The 22544-nt window shown below is 51.1% G+C and overlaps 8 protein-coding genes across 8 annotated transcripts; 4 read left to right on the forward strand and 4 right to left on the reverse strand.

Annotated features, from left to right (window-relative positions):
- Positions 1–1180: 1180 nt before the first annotated feature.
- On the forward strand, positions 1181–3712 carry COCSADRAFT_151853 (uncharacterized protein; the record flags this gene model as incomplete). The annotated part of the gene is made up of 5 exons (XM_007706381.1): positions 1181–1277; positions 1354–1537; positions 1592–1635; positions 1688–1930; positions 1983–3712. 5 exons carry the CDS (start codon positions 1181–1183, stop codon positions 3710–3712), a joined length of 2298 nt encoding a protein of 765 aa, XP_007704571.1.
- A 463-nt stretch (positions 3713–4175) lies between these two features.
- On the reverse strand, positions 4176–6985 carry COCSADRAFT_164437 (uncharacterized protein; the record flags this gene model as incomplete). The annotated part of the gene is made up of 6 exons (XM_007706382.1): positions 4176–4496; positions 4570–6249; positions 6302–6685; positions 6744–6770; positions 6815–6901; positions 6965–6985. The coding sequence occupies 6 exons, from the start codon at positions 6983–6985 to the stop codon at positions 4176–4178; spliced, it is 2520 nt and encodes an 839-aa protein (XP_007704572.1).
- A 223-nt stretch (positions 6986–7208) lies between these two features.
- Positions 7209–9107, forward strand: COCSADRAFT_184806 (uncharacterized protein). The gene is made up of 2 exons (XM_007706383.1): positions 7209–8569; positions 8618–9107. Exons 1-2 carry the CDS (start codon positions 7595–7597, stop codon positions 8978–8980), a joined length of 1338 nt encoding a protein of 445 aa, XP_007704573.1. The 5' UTR covers positions 7209–7594; the 3' UTR covers positions 8981–9107.
- Positions 9108–10364: 1257 nt separating this feature from the next.
- On the forward strand, positions 10365–14018 carry COCSADRAFT_100934 (uncharacterized protein; the record flags this gene model as incomplete). The annotated part of the gene is made up of 2 exons (XM_007706384.1): positions 10365–11312; positions 11361–14018. 2 exons carry the CDS (start codon positions 10365–10367, stop codon positions 14016–14018), a joined length of 3606 nt encoding a protein of 1201 aa, XP_007704574.1.
- Positions 14019–14745: 727 nt separating this feature from the next.
- Positions 14746–16312, reverse strand: COCSADRAFT_40733 (uncharacterized protein). Its single transcript, XM_007706282.1, has one exon. The coding sequence runs from the start codon at positions 15921–15923 to the stop codon at positions 14850–14852; it is 1074 nt and encodes a 357-aa protein (XP_007704472.1). The 5' UTR covers positions 15924–16312; the 3' UTR covers positions 14746–14849.
- A 361-nt stretch (positions 16313–16673) lies between these two features.
- Positions 16674–17962, reverse strand: COCSADRAFT_126815 (uncharacterized protein). The gene is made up of 3 exons (XM_007706385.1): positions 17572–17962; positions 17129–17510; positions 16674–17075 (listed from the first exon to the last, which is right to left on the reverse strand). The coding sequence occupies exons 1-3, from the start codon at positions 17794–17796 to the stop codon at positions 16837–16839; spliced, it is 846 nt and encodes a 281-aa protein (XP_007704575.1). The 5' UTR covers positions 17797–17962; the 3' UTR covers positions 16674–16836.
- An 895-nt stretch (positions 17963–18857) lies between these two features.
- Positions 18858–20129, forward strand: COCSADRAFT_72504 (uncharacterized protein; the record flags this gene model as incomplete). The annotated part of the gene is made up of 4 exons (XM_007706386.1): positions 18858–19001; positions 19092–19182; positions 19251–19637; positions 19744–20129. Coding segments are annotated over 4 exons (1008 nt in total), but the record flags the coding sequence as incomplete, so codon positions are not given.
- Positions 20130–20335: 206 nt separating this feature from the next.
- COCSADRAFT_126821 (uncharacterized protein) lies at positions 20336–22467 on the reverse strand. The gene is made up of 4 exons (XM_007706387.1): positions 22224–22467; positions 22122–22167; positions 22012–22060; positions 20336–21944 (listed from the first exon to the last, which is right to left on the reverse strand). Exons 1-4 carry the CDS (start codon positions 22231–22233, stop codon positions 20790–20792), a joined length of 1260 nt encoding a protein of 419 aa, XP_007704577.1. The 5' UTR covers positions 22234–22467; the 3' UTR covers positions 20336–20789.
- Positions 22468–22544: the final 77 nt, after the last annotated feature.

The raw sequence follows: 22544 nt of genomic DNA on the forward strand, positions 1-22544 counted from the left end.
TCTTTTACCGGTTGCGCTCTGTGACCAGCAGATTGGCTATCCTTCCAATCACACGATTCTTCTATTTTCTGCGTGGTTTGTTGCGTGCTTGCTTGCTTGCTTACTTGCTTACTTACTTGCTTACTTGTTTGATTCATCTAACGGTCTGGTTCCAAGTGCATCATAGTTGGTTTTCTTTGTTCGTGCGCGTATGTAAAGTTTGGCTGGCGTGTGTATGATTTGTTGCCTTGTCAGAGCTCAGGGAGTATTTCACTAACCTTGCTGCGCGCAGTCCTCCCACGCAGGGTTCGCTGCCTCCGCCTTATTCATCCATCGCAAACAATAACTACACTGGCTCACCAAACGACAGTCAGAACGCACCTACTGTTCAGAGCGGCGCAGCAAACGGTCTCCAATCCGGCCTTGGTAGCTTCACTCGTTTCACGCCGCCCCAATCGAACGATCCAAACGGTTCCTTTTCGTAGCAGATCCCTTTCTGGATTGGCCCGCCAGCCAGGCCAGATCGGCCAGATGTGCACACAGCAGTAATACTTGATGGCTTAGCAAGGAGTTAAAGGAGGGGGGGGGGGGCACTTCACCGTAATGTCGGCGTACATTGCTTTCGGATATGGGACTATGTTGTTTTAGCAAGGCGTTTGGCGAATACCAAAACAGCGAATACCCATGTTACGGAAGGAGGAGGTTCCTCCACCAATCTAATGTTTCTCACATCACGAAATGATTCTATGATATAGGCGTTTTATTTTGGAAGATGCGCGTTCTATGGATAGCGCATGTGTCGTCTTGCTATGGTTGATCGGCAACCAGACAGGTACTTGATAAAAACAAGGGAACTGACGGACATATTTGTTCCGATCTGTTAGCAGGATACGCCCTTCTTTTGCTCAGCTCATCACTGTACCCTAATCGAAATCAAGACGCATCTTTCGCCTTGGTCGGCATCGTCATATGGTTATCAATTTCCGTGATATCCAGAAGTCAATGAGTTAGTCACCATGTGACGTGTGATAAACCTGACCATTCGTACCTTCCTATGAGGCTCCTCAGGTTTGCCCGCCATTACCCAGCCCTCAACTCGTCAACATGCCTCGTCTCCCCGTCTCACGTAATCCCGCTCCAGCACAACTACCAGTTGCTTGTTGCTCTCTTGGATCTGAACAACAGCAATCACACGCCGATCATGCGCTACAATGATTGGGATGTGATCCTCTTTCCCCGAGACTCTCATGTTCCGATTCAGGAGTTCAAGACCGCTTGCTTTGTCTCGCAAGTGGAGTGTGAGTTGCACTGCTATCTAGTCTCTTTTAGGCTCGCTTGATATCACTTGGGGTAAAGTACACTGACACACTACAGACGGGCGTCAACTGCCGACGTTGACCTGCTTCATCACCTCGCTACCACCCTCGACACCATTTCGTATCTCACTTCATTCATGGCGTACGACCTTGAAAGCCTCAGCGCTCCTCGAGTCCCGACGCAAAGGCAATCAAAAGATAGTGTTCGCCGTCCAGGTCATTGTGGGCGAGGCCAGACTCTTGTAAGCCTCAAGCATTTGCTGCCGAGTGAGAGTGATACCTACTGATCAACTCAGTCACGGCTTCTTTGACTTGAATACGAAATGGCCTCAAGAGATTGGTGAGTCATTCAGAACAAAGATTGGGTAAGACAAGATCTGACTATCGTGGAGCCTATGAGAAGAGGTCGCTCACCTTCAATGATCTACCTTCGAGCCAGCGGAAACGGCCTCTCGAGTTCCCTCCCTTCAACAATCTTACGCTCACAAATAACATTTGGGATGCTCGTGACCCATATGGGCGCATACGCGTCGTGCTTTCAGAACAACTGATCAGCAAGACGCAAAGTCCTGGGAGTTTAGACTTTGGCACTGCCAATGAGCTCGTTTGCTTCTCATTTCAGCATGCACCAAAAGGTATGTTCCGAAATGCTAGAACCCTATGGTAGACTATGTTCAAGCAATGCAGATATCCTTCAGCAGACCGGAATCTCATGGCCGATCTCGAACCCACTCTACCTTCCCGATGCGTTTAACCGGGACAGCCAGTACCCTCAGGCATCTCCAACAACTTCGTGGACCCCTGATGCGCATCCTTTTATAGGAAACATGCACATGCAAACTCCACAATTGCATAATGTACAACCCGTGTTCACTAGATTGAATGACGCCGAGCCCAAGAGACAATCCAACGCGCACCTGCCACCTGTTCCACACTTTCCAACGCATTTTGTTGCCCCTACTAGCCACACTCGTCGTGCAACTACATGGAATGATGCATTCAGTACGCTCAATCACACTGGCGACACCGCCAGCATAGACGACTGGTCAGAAAAGAGGAAGATATTCGCGTTGTCTGATCACCCCATGCCGAATTACATGTACGGCTCACATACATCGACCAATGGTCTGCCATGGATGGGCAATATGTCTCAGCATGTTCAGAGCGAAAGTACAGACTGGGATGATTACTCTAAACCCCCAAAAGAGAAGCAATTTGTCGTTACGCTTCGGGATGACCAGTTGGGCCAGATAATCGATGCAATAAGCCCACCAAAGCATAATCGTGAGATTTCTCGGACACCTGGTGGACCGTTTCATGAGCCAGCTAGTCAACAAGCCGCTCACACTTACTATCCACCGAAATTCGGGACTGCTCCGTCGACCAAACGTCCGTCCTCTGGGGTTCTGGCTCGCAAACTATCGTATCAAGATTCCAGCAGTGTCTTACGAAACGTCTCGAACAAGCCGTCATCGCACAAATATCACTCCCAAGACGATGGAAAAGACAGAATGTCTGCAAGGCCACGCCTGTCTATGCCACATAACAAGGAAGATATTGGGTCATCGCAATTGCGATTTCCAACGCCGTTTCCCCATGCCAACCGCGTTCCAACGCCGAACCCTTTTGCTCAGGGGCAACCAGCAACCATTTCAGAATTATCAATGAGAGATTGGTCCTCAACTCAGGCAAGCGCGCATCGTGTCAACCGAAGCGATGCGCCACAGTCAGCCACCGAAATCAGCAGACTCAGCTCAGCTCAGGGGCCATCGAATTTTAATTCAAGGAGCAGAAACGAGGGCTTGATGTTTGATTCACCAAAGCTGTCAGACCAAGCGACCCGGCAAGATGAGTGTTCGATGCCGACAACCAGTTCGGATTCTCAAGTGGAACAAAGCTTTGTTCAAAAGGTACAGGGTAATTTCGCCCAAGATGATCAGAAAAGTATACCTGGGCAAGTTGAAATCATCGACGTCGATGCTGTTGATCCCAGTTTAGAGATGAATGCGGCAGTGGTTACCAGCAATCTCTCGCCGTTCAAACCTACCCACAAGTCTCGTAATTCACAATCAAGTACCGATAGCACTGATCGTCTAGAGAGACAGCTGTTTAGTGCTCTGGGGGAGGAGCTTGGTAGTTTCGATCATCATCATCATCATCATTATCATCAGATCGATACCACGGACATGGGACCTGAGCTTATGCATGCTCTAGGTGGTGCGAGGACGAATACTGAGCTCAGCAGTTCTGCGATGCTCGGCTTGGCGACGAGCAACTTTGAACCGGCAGTCAAACGGAAGAGACAAGGCACTCTGGGTAGAGGCAGTAACGGGAGTCCGATGAGTAAGAAGGAGAAGGCTGATGGGGCGGAAAGCAAGGAACAGAGGGAGATAGTGGTCAGCATGAGAGGAGGCTGATGGTATTCAAGGTAGTGTCATGAACGTGTTGCCTTTGGGGCATTCTTTTTGGAAGGCTTGGGGACTTGTGGCCTTGGCAGTTTTTCTGGAATAGGAGATAGGTATTCATTTGGTTGTGATGGAAGATACAAAACAGGGAGAGAGAGCGAGAGAGAGAGAGAGAGAGAGGCTATTGGGGCCAGAAAAGTAGATTACTTACGGGGCAAGTAAAAGTAAAGCAATAGTGTCTTTGAATGATGCAGCGTTATTTCGAATATACGTTCTTGTCAAAGACAATACTTGATTTGAGGAACAAGTCTGCGAAAGGAATTCGTTTACTCCCTCCCCAAAAAGGAAAAGTATGAATAATTGCAATTTGACAAGCATCGTAATGGTATCCAAGGATTTATACAAGATACAACAAACATCCAATCTTTTGTAACATGAAAGATTTTTTTTTTAAAAAAAAAGAGAGAGAAAGAGATCAATAAACAAAATACCCTTGCGTCAATGGTAACGTCTCCGCCGGCTCCGCCACACAAACCATGCCATCAGCCTCTACCGTATAACTCTCAGGATCGACCTTCATCCTAGGCTTCGTATCATTGAACTTCATATCACGCTTGCCTATGTTCCTGCAATTCTTGACGGCTTCGACGCGCTTGCGCAGGCCATACGAGTGCACGACGCCCGAGGCAATCGAGGCTTGCGAGACGAATGTTATGCTGGAAGCGGGGACGAGCGGGGCGAACATGGGGCGCATGATGCGGGGTTCGACCATGGGGATGGAGCCGTTGGGGTCGCCCTTTGAGGTCAAGTGTGTTAGTAAAGTCGTCTCAGGAAGGAGGTAAGTGGTGGAGGTGGAGGGGAGTAGTTACCATGACGGCGTAAGAGCAGAATCCGCTCTTTATAATCAAATTTGGCTTTACGCCAAAGTTGTTTGGAGTCCAGAGGACGAGATCGGCAAGTTTGCCTACTTCGACGCTGCCGATGAGATGGCCCATGCCCTGGGCAAGGGCTGGGTTGACTGTATACTTGCTGATATATCGCTTGACGCGGAAGTTGTCTGCGTCGGTGTCCTCGTCTTCCTTGAGCGTGCCGCGCTGCACCTTGTTCTTGTGCGCCGTGTTCCAGGTACGGAGAATGACTTCGCCGCAACGACCCATGGCTTGGGAGTCCGAGGACATCATTGAGATGGCGCCGAGATCATGAAGTACGTCTTCTGCGGCAATCGTCTCAGCGCGGATACGCGACTCGGCGAACGCTACGTCTTCGGGAATATTGCGGGACAAATGATGGCATACCATGAGCATATCGAGATGCTCGTCCAGCGTGTTGCGTGTATATGGCCGGGTAGGGTTGGTCGAGGAGGGCAGTACGTTGTCATGCTCAACCACGCTGATGATGTCTGGAGCATGTCCTCCGCCGGCACCCTCGGTGTGATATGTGTGAATCGTTCGGCCCTTGATCGCCGCGATAGTTGATTCAACGAAACCAGATTCGTTCAGTGTGTCGGTGTGGATCAGTGTTTGTATGTCGTATTCGTCGCAGACTTGTAAGCAAGCATCGATAGCTGCAGGCGTACTTCCCCAATCCTCATGCAGTTTCAGACCGCAAACGCCGGCCTCGGCTTGCTGTTGTAGTGGTCGAAGTTCAGAATCGTTTCCTTTACCCGTAATTCCATAGTTGAGAGGAAGCTCGTCAATAGCTTGAAGCATCTGTTTGATGTGTGTCTTACCAGGCGTGCATGTTGTCGCATTCGAGCCAGTACTGGGTCCTGTACCACCTCCGAGCATTGTTGTGATTCCAGATGCTATAGCCTCTTCCGCCTGCTGTGGGCAAATGAGGTGAATGTGTGTGTCAATACCGCCCGCTGTCACGATCTTGTGCTCGCCAGCTATGACATCAGTGCAGGCTCCGACCACCAGCTTAGGGTCCACGCCGTCCATGACATCGGGGTTGCCTGCTTTGCCAATGCCAACAATCATGCCGTCTTTGATTCCAATGTCGGCTTTGTAGATACCGGACCAATCGACAATGAGGGCATTGGTGATGACTGTATCCAAAGACTCCTTATCCGATCGACCACCAGCCTGGCCCATACCCTCACGCAGCGTCTTGCCTCCTCCGAATGCGCATTCATCGCCATATATGGTCATGTCCTTTTCTACCTTGATCCACAGATCTGTAGCGCCTAGCCTCACCAAGTCGCCAGTTGTTGGACCAAACATTGAGATGTAGGCTTGTCGCTCCATGGTACAAATGTCAATATGGGCAGCATCGCCATGGGGCTCGGGCTCATGAAGAAAACCCCCGGCCTGTAACTTCTCTATGATCGTGTTGGCAACAGACAGGTCGCCAATGAAGCCTGAAGCAATCTGGTTTCCACCCTTGATGATCTGATTCCCGCCAATTTGAACAAGAGTGACGGTCCTCGTGTCACCAGGCTCAAAGCGTACCGAGGTGCCGGCAGGAATGTCAAGTCGGTAGCCGTGCGCTCGTACGCGGTCGAATTGTAGCTGAGGGTTCGTCTCGATAAAGTGATAGTGCGATCCGACCTATCGTCATGAGTCGCGTGTTCTGTGTTCTCATGTGACGCCCTTGACGTACCTGAATTGGCCGATCTCCCACGCTCTTCACCCTGAGTTTTATTCTCTTGCGCCCCTCGTTCAGTTTGATGATTCCGCTCTCTCCCTTAACAGCGACTATTGCGCCTGGTTGCTTGGTGTCTTCGTACTCACTGGCATCGGGCAGAGGGAACATTTCATTCGAGGGAACAGGCAGAAAGGAGCCATATAGCGCCTTTTCGAGGTCTCCATCTTCGGTAGAGACGGGGCGATGGACGGTGACAAGATAGGTACCTGTGGGGAAAGTGCCCTCGACCATCAACTCCGCGAGCGATGATACAACTGCAGGCTGCACATGGCGGCGACCCAGCATGGTCTTGCCAATGGACATGAGATCGGCGACAGTATGGTTGCCATCGCGAATAAGCTATGGGCATTCAGCATGGGAGCGGGGATGCGCGTGCAGTCAGTGGAGGGGCTCGTACTTCGTGGAGATTGTTTGCAATCAATGCCTGCAGCCGTTAGCAGAGGGCATGCGAGGGCGTCTTGGACGTACAGCAGCTTCAGCGTGATTCAACTGGACGCCCCGTGCCAGGCGACGCTGGGCAAGCAGGCCGAGCTGGGATATGACGAGCTTGTCAAGCTGTCACCACATTGTTAGCAAACTTTGGTCAGGTACTAGCAGTCATGGCGGCCAGTGACACACCTCCTTGGGACACAGCTGCATGATGCCTGTTCACAAGCCAAGTACAGTAACTACGTATGTGTCGTCGGCGTAGTAGGAAAATACAAGGCCCCACCAAGTTCCTTTTCCCAGGCTCACCTTCTACCCTACTAGTACTTCCCTTTCCCTTGAGCAGCCTCGCAGACTTCACCGTTTGGGGCAGATTGCGGGGGCCGCTTACGATAAGGACCCGCCCGCTGCCGATAGCGAGCCTTTGTCATGGTCACCCGCACCCAAACACCTTAACCATAACCCAACAAACACTCACATGGCCATATAAGCATGAAGCCATGCCATGTGCCCCGATTCTATGGCTATGACTATCGCGACTCAAGCCAAGCTGATCAAGATCAAAGCCCACGAGGTGCTGACCATGCCAGGCGTTGATACAATACCATCCCCGTGCCACACCTCATGCGGTCCGCGCCAGTATCCTTTGCCTTGATTGCATGTTGCTTGATCAATCCTCACGTCCAAAGCCATGGCTGTTATAACAACATGACAGCCCCCGACTGCATATCCTCTATTCCAAGCCTAGGCAACGTGTGTGCATGACCCAGGTACCGCGCCACATAGGGCCACCCTTAGCCACCCTTTTACACGCCACCCAAGATGCACTCGCTCATCAAGCATCTCAAATCGGACAAGGCAGACGAGGAGCCTCACCAACCGCAATCAGATGCACCCGTCAAAAGAAGTAGAGCGCCGGCCAAGCCTCCATCAAACGACCCCAACATCCCGAAGAAGCGCCTTCATCTCAACCAGATATGCCTCTACGAACGCCGTCTGCCCGGAAGAGCGTACGTCTCCGCTCATGTGAACCGCTTGCAACACGGCTTCTACAGGTCCGATGTCCTTCATGGAGCCGCCATCAACCATGTGTACTTTGTCTCTGTCCGTTTTGTCTTTCATCCACATGATCCGGAATCGCATCGCTTCAGGAGTGCCGAGATTCAAGTGAGCCTGCACGGCGAAGACCCCAGCTCCGGCTCCCACAGACGGTCCGGGCGCTCGCAACCGCGCATCCTGAAGCACGCCCCAGAGCTCATGTTTGGCGCTGTATCCCCGGAGAACCTCCAGTGGAACTTCAGCCTTTCGACTTCATTGGGCGTGTCTCCGGCATCCCCCGTCGGTGCATATATAATACCGCAAGCATCTGTGCAAAGCAGCTACAAGGTCTTTCACATGATGAGTATCCAAGGTTCAGTGCGGTCAAGGCAAGACAGGTCGGGGCAGACTATTGAAGACTCCAAAGCCGTCTGGACGCTCAGCGAGAATGTGCTCCAGAAATCAGGATTACCGCGCGAGTTTGATTTTGTGATGCTTGTGCAGAAGCCAAAGGATGTTAAGAACATATACATGACGGTCAATGTAGATACCAGCGTAGCAACTTGGTATGGTGCATATCCCCAATGGTACAACAATCTCTCCGAGTACGTGCCATCGCAAAACTTTGCTGTCAGCTTCGAACATGACGTTGGCCAACGGTTTCTTCCTAGCCATCCTGGGCTTGGCTACAACTTTGCCGACCTGATACACTCGCTGGATCAGTATGTAATGATGCCAGGGACTATCTATCCGACGGCTGTAAGTTTGCTTAGCCATACAAAACATGCCACAAGCTGATTGCATCAGGGTACAAATCAAGGAGAGTTCAACCCGAACCAAACTCACCGGCGGCCACTTGAGGAAAACAAGGTCAATGAGCCCGACCGTCCACCTTCTCGCTCCAAGCGGCGTCCTAGGTCCCCGAGTGAATATCAATCACGGATACAGGACTCGAGCCAGCGAGAAAGACGGAACTGGACACCTGAGCATATTGATGTTCGACTTGTTGTCGACCACCGATTTCCTCGAAGCCCTAATCCACGGCGTTTTTCGTATTCGCCCCCGCACGTTGTGGAAACAAGACGACATCCATCAATACGACGCAGAAAGTCACAGATACGCTTAAAGGAGTGTGGCGAAGCGGAATTTAGAAGGACTTATACCCGGTGATGTAGAGACTGGAGGAAATAGAACACACACGCTGGAGGAGCAGTTAATAAACATATGGTCACGTGAAAAGTACATGTGCATGTGGCCCGATCCACATAACAATCGATTCGTCAGCCAACGCTCCATGTGTGCATCTAATATCCGACCACAAGAAATCAATGGGCCGATATCAGGATAGGGGAATTCTGCGTGACCTTGTGATGATCCGATGCGGGCGAACATGCAGTTTGCAGGTCGTTACTGGCTCGCTTACGTGCCTTGAATAGAAGCAATACCGTCAGTTGGGTGGCGCCGGCTTGTCACAGGGCGAGGCAACAGATCGGTAGTGGCTGATTGGATCTGTGACAGCTGCCGGCACTCGGTTGTGCGGGTTCGAAATGAGATGATGGATACTAGCAGGATTCAGCGCAAGGGATCCAGTGGTTGAGGATGCTCGATGGTCGTGTCTGCGGTCTCGGGGCTGAGGGAAGCTGCGGCTTCTGAGTGGCTGGCGAGTAGGAGGCGCTAGGCCGGGGTCGAGTAGTCGACGACCATCCACAACGCTGCGTTGCTCTCTCTTCGCACCCAACAGCCTTGTAGTTGTAATGAACAATGACACCTACCGTGGATGCAGTGGAAATGCGTCGTCTACTGAGATGACGACTGCCCGGAACCCGCCCCTAAATGTCTAGGGCTGACGGCCCCGTTCTGCAAATGTTACTCCGAATGATGTTTTGTCGCGTCTTCCTTCCCCAGGTACCCGGTACTACTACCACGCCGTCGTGCCTTCCTCGTCTCTCGCTCTCCAGGTCGTCGTGCAGCGCTCCTTCCTCCTCGTCCTCGTCTGCTTCTTCTCTCTAGCAACCACTTGTAGTCTTTCTTCTTTCCTATTGACCCTGAATTTAATGCTCCCGTCTTCCCTAGCCTTTGCTGCTGAACGTTCGTCCCAAATCTTCGCTTCCTCTGACGTCGCTCTATTCTACGTACATACGCTTCACATCAGGGCAGCATAACAAGAAGGCTGTAGGCAGAAACGGGTGGTACTACACTCTGATCTTGGACCAGACAAAGGATAAGTCGCAAAACTTAGTCCTTATCGGTACGGTGACCAGGTTTACGTTCGAAGGCAATTGAGGTTAGTTGGACACTACATGTATGATGGAGAATATGCAGGGCTGACAAGATACCCAGAGTCTTCGGATCTGATTACTGCGACCCATTGCCATGGCGTAGATTCCGCCATGGGTTCGCTGGCGCTTTCATCAAGTTTGATATCCAAGACAAACGACCGATCAAGAGCCCATAAACCTTCGCGACATTAATAGCAGTGCAAGTTCGTCGTCGGGGAAAGCCTATCTAAACAGAATTCACGTCTTGTCAAAAAGATATTTCACACAAGCTGAACATGGCGGCCTTCTACCCCCATTCACAGTCGCCATGGGCTTCTGATCGGGCTTCACCGCGGCTGCACGCTGGCAATCCTATGACGCCGGTTCACTCCCCGCACCACTCACTCACTTCCACAGTCTCCTCACGGACCCCAATTCACACACTCACTATCCATGAATACCGCAAACAACAGCACACGCCTACGCTCGCCCGAAAGGAAACACCGCCGCCAGGCAAAACGCTCCGGAGAAAACCTGCAGCACCTGCACTGAGCGACATTGAGCGTGCTGCTTCGGTGCCACCCTCGACTTGGCCAGATTCCGGTCTGCCACAACGCTCTCTTCACTTTTCGCAATCAGCCCATCAACTGAAACCGACTTTGCATGCTTTCCACCAACAAACACGACCCGAGCTACCATTTCGAGCGCAGTCGACTGAACCTCGCCAGCAGACAGGCAGCATATCAAGCTTATCCACTACCAGCTCTTCTAGCAAGGTACGTTACTTCAACTCGAGAAAGAGGTTACCAAGACCGCCTGCCACCACAGATCTGGTTGCATTTCCCCCTTCCCCTGTGGACGTAGAATTTTCACAAACACTACCACCGCCCCCGGCTACGCCGAGCCTGTTTACAGAGCGCACACGTTGGAGTGACGCACAAACAACAAAAACGCATTCGTCATTTTCGCTATCGCGATTCCCACAGCCACCTCACCGAGCGGACTCATCACCTTCTCCATCGCTAGACGAAAGAGAGTCTGTCCATGTGAATCCACAAGATTTTGTAGCTAGCAAGCCTGCAACGCCACCCACAACACCGGCAACCATTCACTACCGGGGTGCCTCGTTCGATCTGGTAAACCCACGCGACTCCCTATTACTACACAATATTGTCACTCCCTCGCGGGACTTCGACTCGAGTGACTACTTCCCTGTACCCACCTCCGACGACGCCTTTTCAGAGGTACGAGATATTCAATCTTTCTTGAAACTTGGCTTACCAGAGCACCAGATGGCCCCTAAGCGAGCTGTGTATGGAGACTTCCATGCAGCGCACGCAGGCATTCTGCGACGTCCCACAGAGTCTCCCAATCAGTCAAATACGGATCTTCCAGCTCCTCCAACGCCCGCAGCTCTCAGCCCGAATTCCTCTTCGTATACGTCTCCCATGTACAGCCCAGACTCTGCTGATATACCCTCTCCTCTGTTCATGAAGACGCCTGCACGTGAATCGCGCTTCTCTCTCAAAGGTCTGACTCGCAGCTTGACACAGCGACTGAGCAAAGCACCACTAAAGCCCCAAGATGAGGAGCTACAGCAAGTTCACAATCGAAAAGTGAGCACGGAGACAATGAGAATGGACTTGGAATTTCCGCGATCCTTTCGACCACATATCTCCATACCCGAGACCTCTTATGACCCAATCGATCCAATGTCTCCCATGACACATCCTGGTCCCATGTCGCCTGAGGGCTTTCCAGCCTTCTCTCCGGGACAGAATGAGGCAGAACTATCACGGAAGTACTCGATAGAACGATATGAGACACAGCCGCTTTCGTCAATGTTACCAGACGACAACGCCACGCAGTTAGAGCCAAGGCCCACTTCACAGCTACTGCATTCGGAGGAAAGAGTTTTGACCAAACCCTACTATGATGACATGGACTCGATATATCCAAGCTCGTCAATCTACACTAGACATGATCGTCGCGCGTCAATTTACCAGCAGGGCCTTATGAGCAATCGCAACAACAATGTCAATTCATTGGAGTGTGGAACACAACAACCTGCGTTGCAAGAAGTCAACAATGGCTTTCAAGAACAATCAGTGTTCGCTCATTCTTTAGGTTTGCCTCCACAAGAGGTACCACCACTCGCGCCAGCTTTTGAGTATAATGAACCTCCCTGCTTCCCTTCTACTTCGGGAATTTCTGGAATAACTTCGAACGAATCAGCCGACTCTTATGGAGATACACGCGATCTTCTATATGTCTCTGGTTACGAAGACTCTAGACAGCCTAATCTAACGCAGACTCTGGAGCATTCTTCAGCCTTCTCTCAACCAAATATCAACCCTCTCGGACCCTCCTCGTCGTACTCACAAGTCGAGACCGATAGTCCCAACACACCCAAGGAAGCTCTTGATCAAGCTGAACAAATCTTCCAAGACACAGTGAACCAACAAAGAACGGACAACAAGATTCCAGCCATCTGGTCCAGACGTAACTCGGGCAGCCAGCTGCTAAACAGAACAGTAACCAACAGATCTTTGGGTGATGATGAGCCAGCTGCTGTGGAAGAGCGAGATGATTGGGAGACAGTCGGTGGCAATAGTAGAGACTCAAAAGACCACGGGTCGCTCGACAGTATCGCAGACTATAGCAGTGATGAGGGAACGCGTAATAGCCTTGGATTGAATTCGGATGGCTCACTTCCATCTTGGGTAAAACAGCCTCAGTCACCAGCTCGATCAAACTACTACAATCACCCAAGTCCGATCCTTAATCAAAACTCTCACCCTTTCAGGTCTTCGCCTCCTGAATTGAATATCCGATCAGACATGCGCGCTACTCCCAACACTTCTTCCTCGCCATTACCCGCTCGACCGGCGAACCTATATGCCTTCGGTGACAAAGAGACACAAGAACTATTGGTTTCTGGCCCTAATGAAAACATCGTCATCGACGAGCCGCCAGCAGCACATGCTCCCCAATCAAATGTGCCTGAAAATCAAGATTCTGCATCCATGTCAAGCGCTCCGGGCGGTCCCATCGGTCGAGGACGGCAAACAATGCTTGAGAAGCTCTCAATCGTCGGTTCAAAAGGCAAGCTTACCGACACTCCTCGCGAAACCAGTACGTGCAAGACAATTAGGAGTGTTACAAGCACTATCAGTCCCAGTGTGAGACAAAGTTCGGCCGTTGGCCGACAAAGCTCCCGTTCAGACTACACTGGGTTTTATGCATCGCCGTTTCCTGCTACTGGCAGTGTCACGCGGATAAGCCAGCATCAATCAACTCATGGGCTAAAGCATAGCCGGGCGTCATCTGAGATGACTCTCTTTCCTAGTTCAAAGGCATTGAGACAAGCGCAAGAGACCTATTCGCCTCTTGATGGTTGTCGGGACCTCCGGAACTCGACTACTTTTGTACGAAATCAACGTCGCACGAGTCGATCCGCTGTACCAGGTCAGACAAAACTACGGGAAATGTTTCTATCGCCTGAAGCTCGATCAACTTCTTCGACAAAACGCACTCATATCACGCACGTTGTGGGTGGCGATCGTCCATCGACTAGTGATACGAACACACCTCTACATCGCTCATTCTCCAGCCTCGAGATTTACCCAGCTACCTCTCGAAGCACCATTGGCTACATACACTCGCCTCACTTGCTCTGTGTAGAACGTAAAGTTAACCCTGAAGATGAGGAAAGAAGGCGTAAGCTTTCTTGGATGATATTCGCGGCGTTTTGCGTGCTTCCACCGGCTATCATTCTCTTTCGCTTCATGGGAGACAGCGTCATCGCTTCAATGACGGACGGTCATCTTGGTCACTGCACGCCATATTCAAAGAGGATGGCGCTTATTGCCGGCATCGCAGTTAACATTAGCCTTGTTATTGCGGCACTTGTGCCAGTGTTGGTTGTGCATGCGCTGAGCGCTGCATAAGGGCCAGTGTGGAAGCCAAGAAAGCGTAAGGAACATTGTTACAAGAGTGGAACACGAATTGACAAACGGCAGCACTCGGTCCAATTGGCAACACACTCAAGGATTCTCTGCTGAATCAGAGCACAAATTCAACACTCTGGAGAGCACTTTCAGTCGCAATCACCATCGCATGGCGTCTACCCTTTTTCTCAAAAGTCATATCTTTATTTCTTTTTCTATTTTGTATTAAATAACCAGGGTTTCATGTATTTTCAAGACATGGCCATCCAGACTCTCACTTTCTTCCTTTCCTATGTCTGGGTTTGATGGTTGCATAATTGGTGGGTAGGGTAATGGCTTTTGAGGCAGTATGGGAGTTCTTTTTTTTCTTCAACAGGCTCTGTATCTAAATGTCGTTGGACTTGGTCACTTGACTTGTCCGGTCCGAGTGAAAACTTCGACTTTAGGTGTACATTTTTTTTCTTTTCGTTTCTTTTCTTGAAAAGCGTAAATGGGATGCATGGAGGTATTTGAGGATAGAAACGAGAGCTGACTTGTTTGGCTTGGTCCGGCTTGAGGGGGAGACTACCACACTTTGTTGATGAGATTAACCTCTTATGTTCCTTGGGTGGAAGTAATCAAGCACTTTTACTATTTTTCTGGCTTTGTGATGTCAAGTGTCTATCTAGTCTATTTCTCTCCCAGTTCACTAGATGACGTCACTTTTAGAGCCAAAAATCGTACAAACGTATACTGTCAATATTTTACATTGATTCATTTCATCTCTATACTAACGGCATCATCTTGAGCCGATATTATCGCTAAAAAAAACAAATGGCATAATCAACTAGTTTATATTTTTGACTCCTTGGTCAAATCCGCAATCTGCAACACAGCTTTACCAAAATTCTTACCCTCCAGCATACCCAAGAAGCCGTCAACCGCATTATCAATGCCCTCGGTAACGCTAATCTGTGCCTTGAAGGTACCATCCGCTAGCCACTTCTGTAGCTTCTCCTGGTGCTCCTTAGCGTGCTTAGGTCCCATGTTTGCGTCGCCGACGATGAAGCCGCGCATGGTGATGCGCTTGGTGACCATGTTCATGAGATTGCGGATGGGGTAGAGTTCCTCAGGCTTGCAGTTGTACTGGGAGATCATGCCGCAGGCGATGATGCGACCGAAGGTGTTCATGGCGTTGATGGCGGCTTCGAGTTGCTCGCCACCAACGTTTTCGTAGTAGATGTCAATACCCTTTGGTGCGAGGCGGGCGAGGGCATCAGCGGGCTTCTCCTTCTTGTAGTTGAAGCCGGAGTCGAACTTGAGATCGTTGGTGATGAATTCGAGCTTCTTGTCGTCGCCGACGCTGCCGATGACGGTGAGGCCCTCGTGCTTGGCGAGTTGACCAACGATCTGGCCGACGGCGCCCGAGGCAGCGGAGATGAAGATTGTTTCGCCCTTCTTGGGCTGGCCGATCTCGTAGAAGGAGGACCAGGCGGTCAGACCGGGCATGCCGAGGGGGCCGAGGAAGAACTTGGGGTCCAGGTTGTAGGGGTTCTCGAGCTTTTTGCAGATATCGGCGGCAGCCTTGTCGAGAACAGAGTACTCCTCAATGGGGGTGACGCTCATTGTAATCAGTGTCTCGCCCTCGCTGAACTTTTGGTTGTTGGACTTGACGACCTTGAAGATGGAGCGGTTGGTCATGGGCTTGCCCTGCTCAAAGGGAGGAACGTATGACTCGGTTCCGGGAGCACGCATGCGTCCACGCTGGTAAGGGTCGAACGAGGCATAAAAGTTCTTGACGAGAATAGAGCCCTCGGGCAGGTCCTGGTTGAGGTCGATTGGGCGGTCCTCAACGGCGATGTGCTCGCCAGGCTTTGGCCAGCCCTCAGGCACCTTCTTGAAAATGAGACCCTTATTCTGAACCATGGTGAAGTTTTGTGTTGTTGGAGTATCGAATGCAAAAAATAAAATCTAGACTGGGTATCAAATGAGAATAGAGGTTGTTATTGCAAGAGGTTGAAACAGGATTGATATGGTATGAGTAGTAGAAAAGAAGGGCAGCAACAAGCACCTATATAGTGGCAGTAGAACGTAATACTAAGCAAACAAATGATTTCACGGCCGAGAAAAAAGATCCTTCTTGCATCATCTGGATCTGTAATCCAGGGCCGCTGGGGCCTGGGCAGGCCCTTGCACAGCAGGGCATTTCGGGCAGTAACCGGCAAGTGGCGCAACCTAGTCGTTGCTGTGCAAGGAAGGTGTCTCGATGTGGAGGGAGGAGACTTGTCGGGGTTGCAGAATCTTCAAGACAGCAGAGGAAGACACGAAGCCATGACGAGCGTCGCGCCGGGGAGATACCGGCTTAGGAAAGGTGCCCGTCGAGAGGGTAGGGCTGATGAGCCGAGGCAAGTGGGGCAGTGATTGGTAATGGAGGGGTTGAGCAAGAGGACCCTCTCTCTATCCACCTCAGCGGTGAGTCCGGAGTGTGAGTGTCACAATAAAGTTCTGACCGTACACAAAGCTTAGCAGCAGCTTCTTGTCTCAAACTTCCAATAATCTATGCCGGAGTTGGTCAAGCTGACAGCGGCTGCAGTAAGCCGACGGCGCTTGTTTGGTCCGCGTGGGCACATATGCGGTACAACTCACAATTCGAGATGGGCAGACTATTCGCCGGGGATCTGATCAAGTTTGTGGTACGACGCATGTATGGTATTTGCATTCTACATACATACATACCCACGTCTACGATCCTATCATTCATGCCTGTAGTGCTTTAACCCTGGACCAGCCACGGCCCCTACACAAGATGGATACGACAAGAGCGTGTCAAGTTATGCAACTAGTCCTCATCATCCTCTTTACTATCAACGAAGAAGTCCCCATCACTTTCTTCCTCCTCGGGCTGCATGATGTTCTCGATAAGCCTGAGGGTAGCCCTAAGCGGCAGTCCCACCACATTGTCGTAGGAGCCCTCTATGCGTTCGATGAGCACTGAACCAGCCGTTTGGATGCCATATCCGCCTGCCTTGTCGTTTCCGTCGCGTGTTCTTACATATGCAAGAATAAGCTCGTCCGTCACTATCATTTGTCAGCCATGCCGCCTGTGCATTTCTCATTGGAGAGCGACTCACCGTTAGGATCGAATCTGACGGTCGTTTCCTCAATGTGCGTCTTCATAGCATAGCCCGGGACTACAGCCGACTCTAGCGGCTTCATTACCACCACGGCTGTCATGACCTTATGCTCGCCTTGATCTCTCAGCATCTTCAGCATGCCTATGTGATGTGCCTCGCTCCGTGGCTTTTCCAGTATTCGTCCGTCGTGGGAAACTATGATGGTATCGGCCGAAATTACAATTGCCGGCTCTCCGCGTTCTTCGTTGTTGAGTTCGGCTTTGTAGACGTCGAGCGCTTTGGCGGACGCGGTTTCGAGCACATAATTCAGCGCGCCCATGGAGTGGTCGAGGTTCTCGGCAAACTGCGAAGGGCATACATCGATCTTGGTCAGGCCAAGCTACTTTCATGTCAGCACATTCATTGCATGCATGCGAGGCGGCGGGCGTCTGGGTGCATACCTGCGCAAGCAGCTGTCTCCTTCTTGGTGATTTGCTTGCAAGGACGACCCTGGACCCTCTCAGCTGGTTCAGCGCGGGTAAGCTGAGCGGTGGCGGAGGGCCGGGAGGCGGTCTTTTGCCTGGCGCTGCGCCCGAGGCTGATCTGTTGTGGGCAAGAGGCGATTTGCGTACATCTTCGTATGAGGGTGGAGGATCCGATGGGAGTAGTGGTTCCTTGGCGTCCATTGTAGCGATATGACAATCAATAGCGACTACAGTCCGACACAAAACGTATGTAGAGTATAAAAAATGGTCTAATGGATGGGCGCAGGTCAATTATGCGGTGTTGGGTGGCTGGTAATGTCTGTTGTTTGTGTGCTATCAACGAGTCCGGGAAGTCGACAGGCCCCGGCCCAAGCTTCCTGCCTCAACATTGACGGTAGGTGCAGCGCAGATCTGCTTTACATCTGCTTTTCCTTTGCAACAGTAGTAGCGTATATCACATTCGCGATTCCTCGGAATGTATAATAGACTGTCACCAGACGCCGGTGTTGTCTTCTAAAAGCTGTTGTTCAGGGGCATCGCAGTCGTGCTTGGCGCAGGGTACACCTCGCATCATCTCGCAAGACCAGAGTCGACAAACATCTTTACGAGCCTTATCTACACTCCGAGATAATGACTACTGCATCTATCGTACAAAAAGGAAATTCTATATTTGGCCTCCGACTTTTTGTTGGGGAGCCGGCGTAAGTATTTTAAGTAAAAAAGCACGAGCAATCTTTTTTGGCGACTCGATACCGGTCACTAGTTGTGAGCTTAAAAACCGTGGCAACGGTTTTTTGGCTAACCAAAATGCTTACACACTGTATCCCTGGTTGGATAAATCGTTCTTAGACTAGAATGCCAGCCTGCGCCTTGCAGTCTTTGTTAGCGAATGCTAAAAATTGAAATTATCTCGTGTTCAAACCCGGCCACACTGATATCGTGTACAAGATGCTAGACCCATTTGGGTAAGCATCTTTGCTTGGATAATAGGGGCTTGTATAATTTCAAAGTACTACATATTTTCTTCAACAGCTTGCGATCAACGCGTTCAGCACTCTATACACACTTCTTTTCTTTTCTTTTCTTTTCTCCTCTAATAGGACCCTTTGTTTTGAAGCGGGAAGCGCTGTTTACGACGACTAGCTATAATGGCTAGCAAAAAATATGATGATGATATTGAGATGAACGACATAGACCAGGACTCGAGTGAAAGGGAGGCCTTCCTACAGAAGCCTGTAGCACTTATCGCGGAAGAAAACACAGGCAGACTTATCTCGCAGCTTGAAAATCATTCTGCTGCTGCTGTGCTGGCCTACTGCTTTTCTTCAATCAGCATGACAGTCGTGAACAAGTATGTCGTCTCCGGCTCGTCGTGGAACCTTAACTTCCTCTACCTAGCCATCCAGGTATGTAGTCCCCTGTCTCACAACGATCAAGTCTTGATGCCACTCCAAAAAAAAACAAAGATGCAAAATTGCTGACAGCTACGTAATCAGGCTATTATTTGCACGGCTGCAATCCTCATTCTAAAGCAGATGGGCACGATTCCTAACCTTGTTGCTGTGGAAAGCGGCAAGGCCAAAAAATGTATGTGTCTGCAAAATATGTTAACGTCGAACCTGGCAACCACTTGTCATCTACTAACACCGCACCAGGGCTCCCAGTGTCCTTGTTCTTCGTCGGCATGATCTATACCAGCACCAAGGCTCTCCAGTTTCTTTCCGTCCCCGTCTACACGATTTTCAAGAACCTAACCATTGTCGTCATTGCCTATGGCGAAGTCTTGTGGTTTGGCGGCAAAGTAACTCCCTTGCTCCTACTGTCTTTTGGCCTCATGGTACTCAGCTCCATCATTGCCGCTTGGGCCGATATCCAAGTCGTCCTCCACGGCGGCGTTGGAGACAAGACGCAGACTGCAGATGACGCCATGTCAACGTTAAACGCAGGCTACATCTGGATGGGTCTCAACATCATCTGCAGTGCCTCTTATGTCCTGGGCACGCGCAAGTACATTACCTCGCTACAGTTCAAAGACTGGGATAGTAAGTCTCTACTCTATGCGTCCCTATTCCTACGCTTAGCCGTTTTTCTTTCTTTTTCTTTTTTCGTTTGGAAACGATCCGATCTAATCAAACACTCTTCCAACAGCAATGTACTACAATAACCTGCTCTCCCTCCCCATTCTTCTCGCCTGCTCTTTCATCACCGAAGACTACTCTTCCGCCAATCTCTCGCGTAACTTTCCCGTGGAAACGCGCACCAACCTCATTGTTGGCATGATTTACTCTGGTCTGGGCGCAATCTTCATCTCCTACTCGTCTGCATGGTGCATCCGCAAAACGTCATCGACAACGTATTCGTTTGTAGGGTACCTGAACAAGCTGCCGCTTGCGATTAGTGGCATTGTCTTCTTCGGCGCTCCGGTGACATTTGGTAGCGTGACGGCGATCTTGCTGGGCTTCTTTAGTGGCCTTGTGTACGGCTACGGCAAGGTGCAGATGAAGAAGGAGCAACCGACTCTGCCAACGTCGCAAAAATAAGCGTTCGTTTTAGTAGGACTACGGGCCGTTTGCATAAAACGCTGTAATCAAAACATGTGTGCACAACTTGTTTCCAACGGTCGAATCCTTGACTGACCTCATTTATTTGAATCCGCCCAAGACAAACATTCTTCATGCTCTAAAAACAAAACAATGGATCCACTTCATGTATGAGCGTGCCAATCGGCCCTATCAAAGCCTGTTGACCCTCGTCATTATGCGCATGGTCCCTGACTCGGAAATGAACCAGAGTACAAACGACGTAACACAGTGGCAACACGTCGGAATTTTGTACTCGATGCGGTACTTCAATGTATGTAGTACTACGTGTATTGCGCAGAATCAAAACAACTCAAGTTTGGCAGGGTGGAGCCTGCTGATATTTATAGCAGCTCTTTGTAGTATCTCATGTTTCGACAGCTATGTATGTAGTTGCACATACTACGTGGCAATGCTAAATAAGGGTACGCTACTGCGCTTGGAAAGTCCAGCCCAAAAAAGCAGACTAGATAACGTACCCACGTTAACATGTTAATGCATCCCAACCGATGCTGTGCTTCAAGAATGATTGTAAGCCTGCAATAGAGCCATGAGCTCTCTTGTTTCTTCGGCTGTGAGGTTCTGTCCTTGCCCAGGGGGAGCGGCCGGTGACGACTAATCATCCGACTTCATCTCTACATCGCGTTTCTCTGTTTCTTGTTCTCCCGCTGCAGTGCCCTCTTTGGACTCTTCACTACCTCCCTTGGCACCGTCATTCTCTGCTCCTTCTTGGCTTGACTCTTTGTCCTTGACTTGTGTGTCCATAGATGCCGAGGGCTCTGGGGTTTTGCGGTCAAGACTTGGCCTCCCAATAGCACCCTCAATATCGAGCTTTCCATCTCGCTGGGGTCCTGTGTCTTCCATTCCGATAATCTCTGGACCACGGGCATGCGGAACTTCCTCTTCGCCTTCGACTGTCTCCATGATGGAAGGCCCGCCTTGAACGTCACCAAATGTAGTCTTTGCCGAGTTGGACGTTATGCTGTGAGGGTTGTTGAGCACGATTCCGGCCTCTTGCTCCTGGCGTAGCAGTTCGCCCTGGGTGACTGGGCCAGTAGACGGCAAGGTTTCACCATCGGGGTGTGACGAGGCAATCTGGGCTACGCTTGTAGGATTCTCTGGTTGTGCAGTGTTAGCCAGCATGCCTACAGTCACGGTCTCTATCCGGCCTGCACCATTGGGTCCGTCGACCATCTCTGTGCTCTCTGAGATCAACTCGTTCTGCCCTCGGTTCTGCAACCAGGGAATGGGAGTCAGCAAGGCGCCGCCTAGTGATTCGTCAGAACCGAGGGGCGCTGGCTGGGGCGTGGTGCTGGATGTAGCTCCATTGAGCAGGCCGCTCGCAGTGGGCAGAACGGCCTGTGGAAGTGGGAACACGGTGAGGGGCGACGACACGGAAACGACACGGTCGAGGGCGCGTAGGTAGGGTGGGAGGAATCGGTAGCGCTTCTTGGGCTCAAGTATGAGCTCGGCTAGGCGCTGGATGGTATGCGGAGGGTGCTTTGGAAAGTTCTTGGAGAGGGTGGTGCGTATTGCCGAGTAAAAGGTGTTGATGTCTGCTGAAATACCTTGAGGCTCGGTTGCTGCGGAGAAGGAGGGCACGGGTGGGCGGGGAGGAGTTGCAGGTGGGGCATTTTCCTTGTCGGTAGCATGCGAGTCTTGACTGGAAAGAGCGTTGGAGGTGCCTGGGCGCGAGGGCAGATCTGTGATTGCAGATGCGGGCGGGTTTGGAGTTGTATCTGTAGGTGGCTTGGGGAATTCTGCGATGATCTGGGGAGTGGGTTAGCGGTGGCTGCCTTGGTGGTAGTAGTGGTGGATGTGCTGGTGGTGGTGGTACCTCGTCAAGGCGCTGGAGTATATACTGCAGCGTGGCAGGCCACTCTGCTCTGGAGTCGTGCGCGCGTTAGCTGGGCCAATGCGCCCACAACGACGGGGACGACGACTTACGAGTCGAGCGAGCCATGTTCGGCCGCGTGCTGGAGAATGGACTCGGCTGTAGGAGGATGAGCGGGTCGAGTGTTGCAGCGGGCGTAGAGCGTATAGACTCACCGGAGGGCATGCCGGGCAGGGCGAGGTGGCTTCGGAATGCTGTATAGCGACAGTGGAGTGCTCTCTGAACGCGACGACACGGCTGTTCTCGCGGCAATTTGTCGGCGGTGCCGGTGCTGAGACGCAGGCCCTGGGCAGTGCGCGTCGTTGATGATGCAAACGCTTCGAGGGGCAATTGGCCAGCGCCGGGCTCAACGCCTATCTTGTCTGTTCATGTTGGGGCTCTGGGGCTGGGGGAGCAGAATGACGGCAGATTGCAGGCTATTCTTGTCTGCAGCCGGCCAATGGCAGGTGTGGCTGGAGCTGTGCCAAGCAGCGGGC

Source organism: Bipolaris sorokiniana, assembly GCF_000338995.1.
Source record: "Bipolaris sorokiniana ND90Pr unplaced genomic scaffold COCSAscaffold_16, whole genome shotgun sequence".
Lineage (NCBI taxonomy): Eukaryota > Fungi > Ascomycota > Dothideomycetes > Pleosporales > Pleosporaceae > Bipolaris > Bipolaris sorokiniana.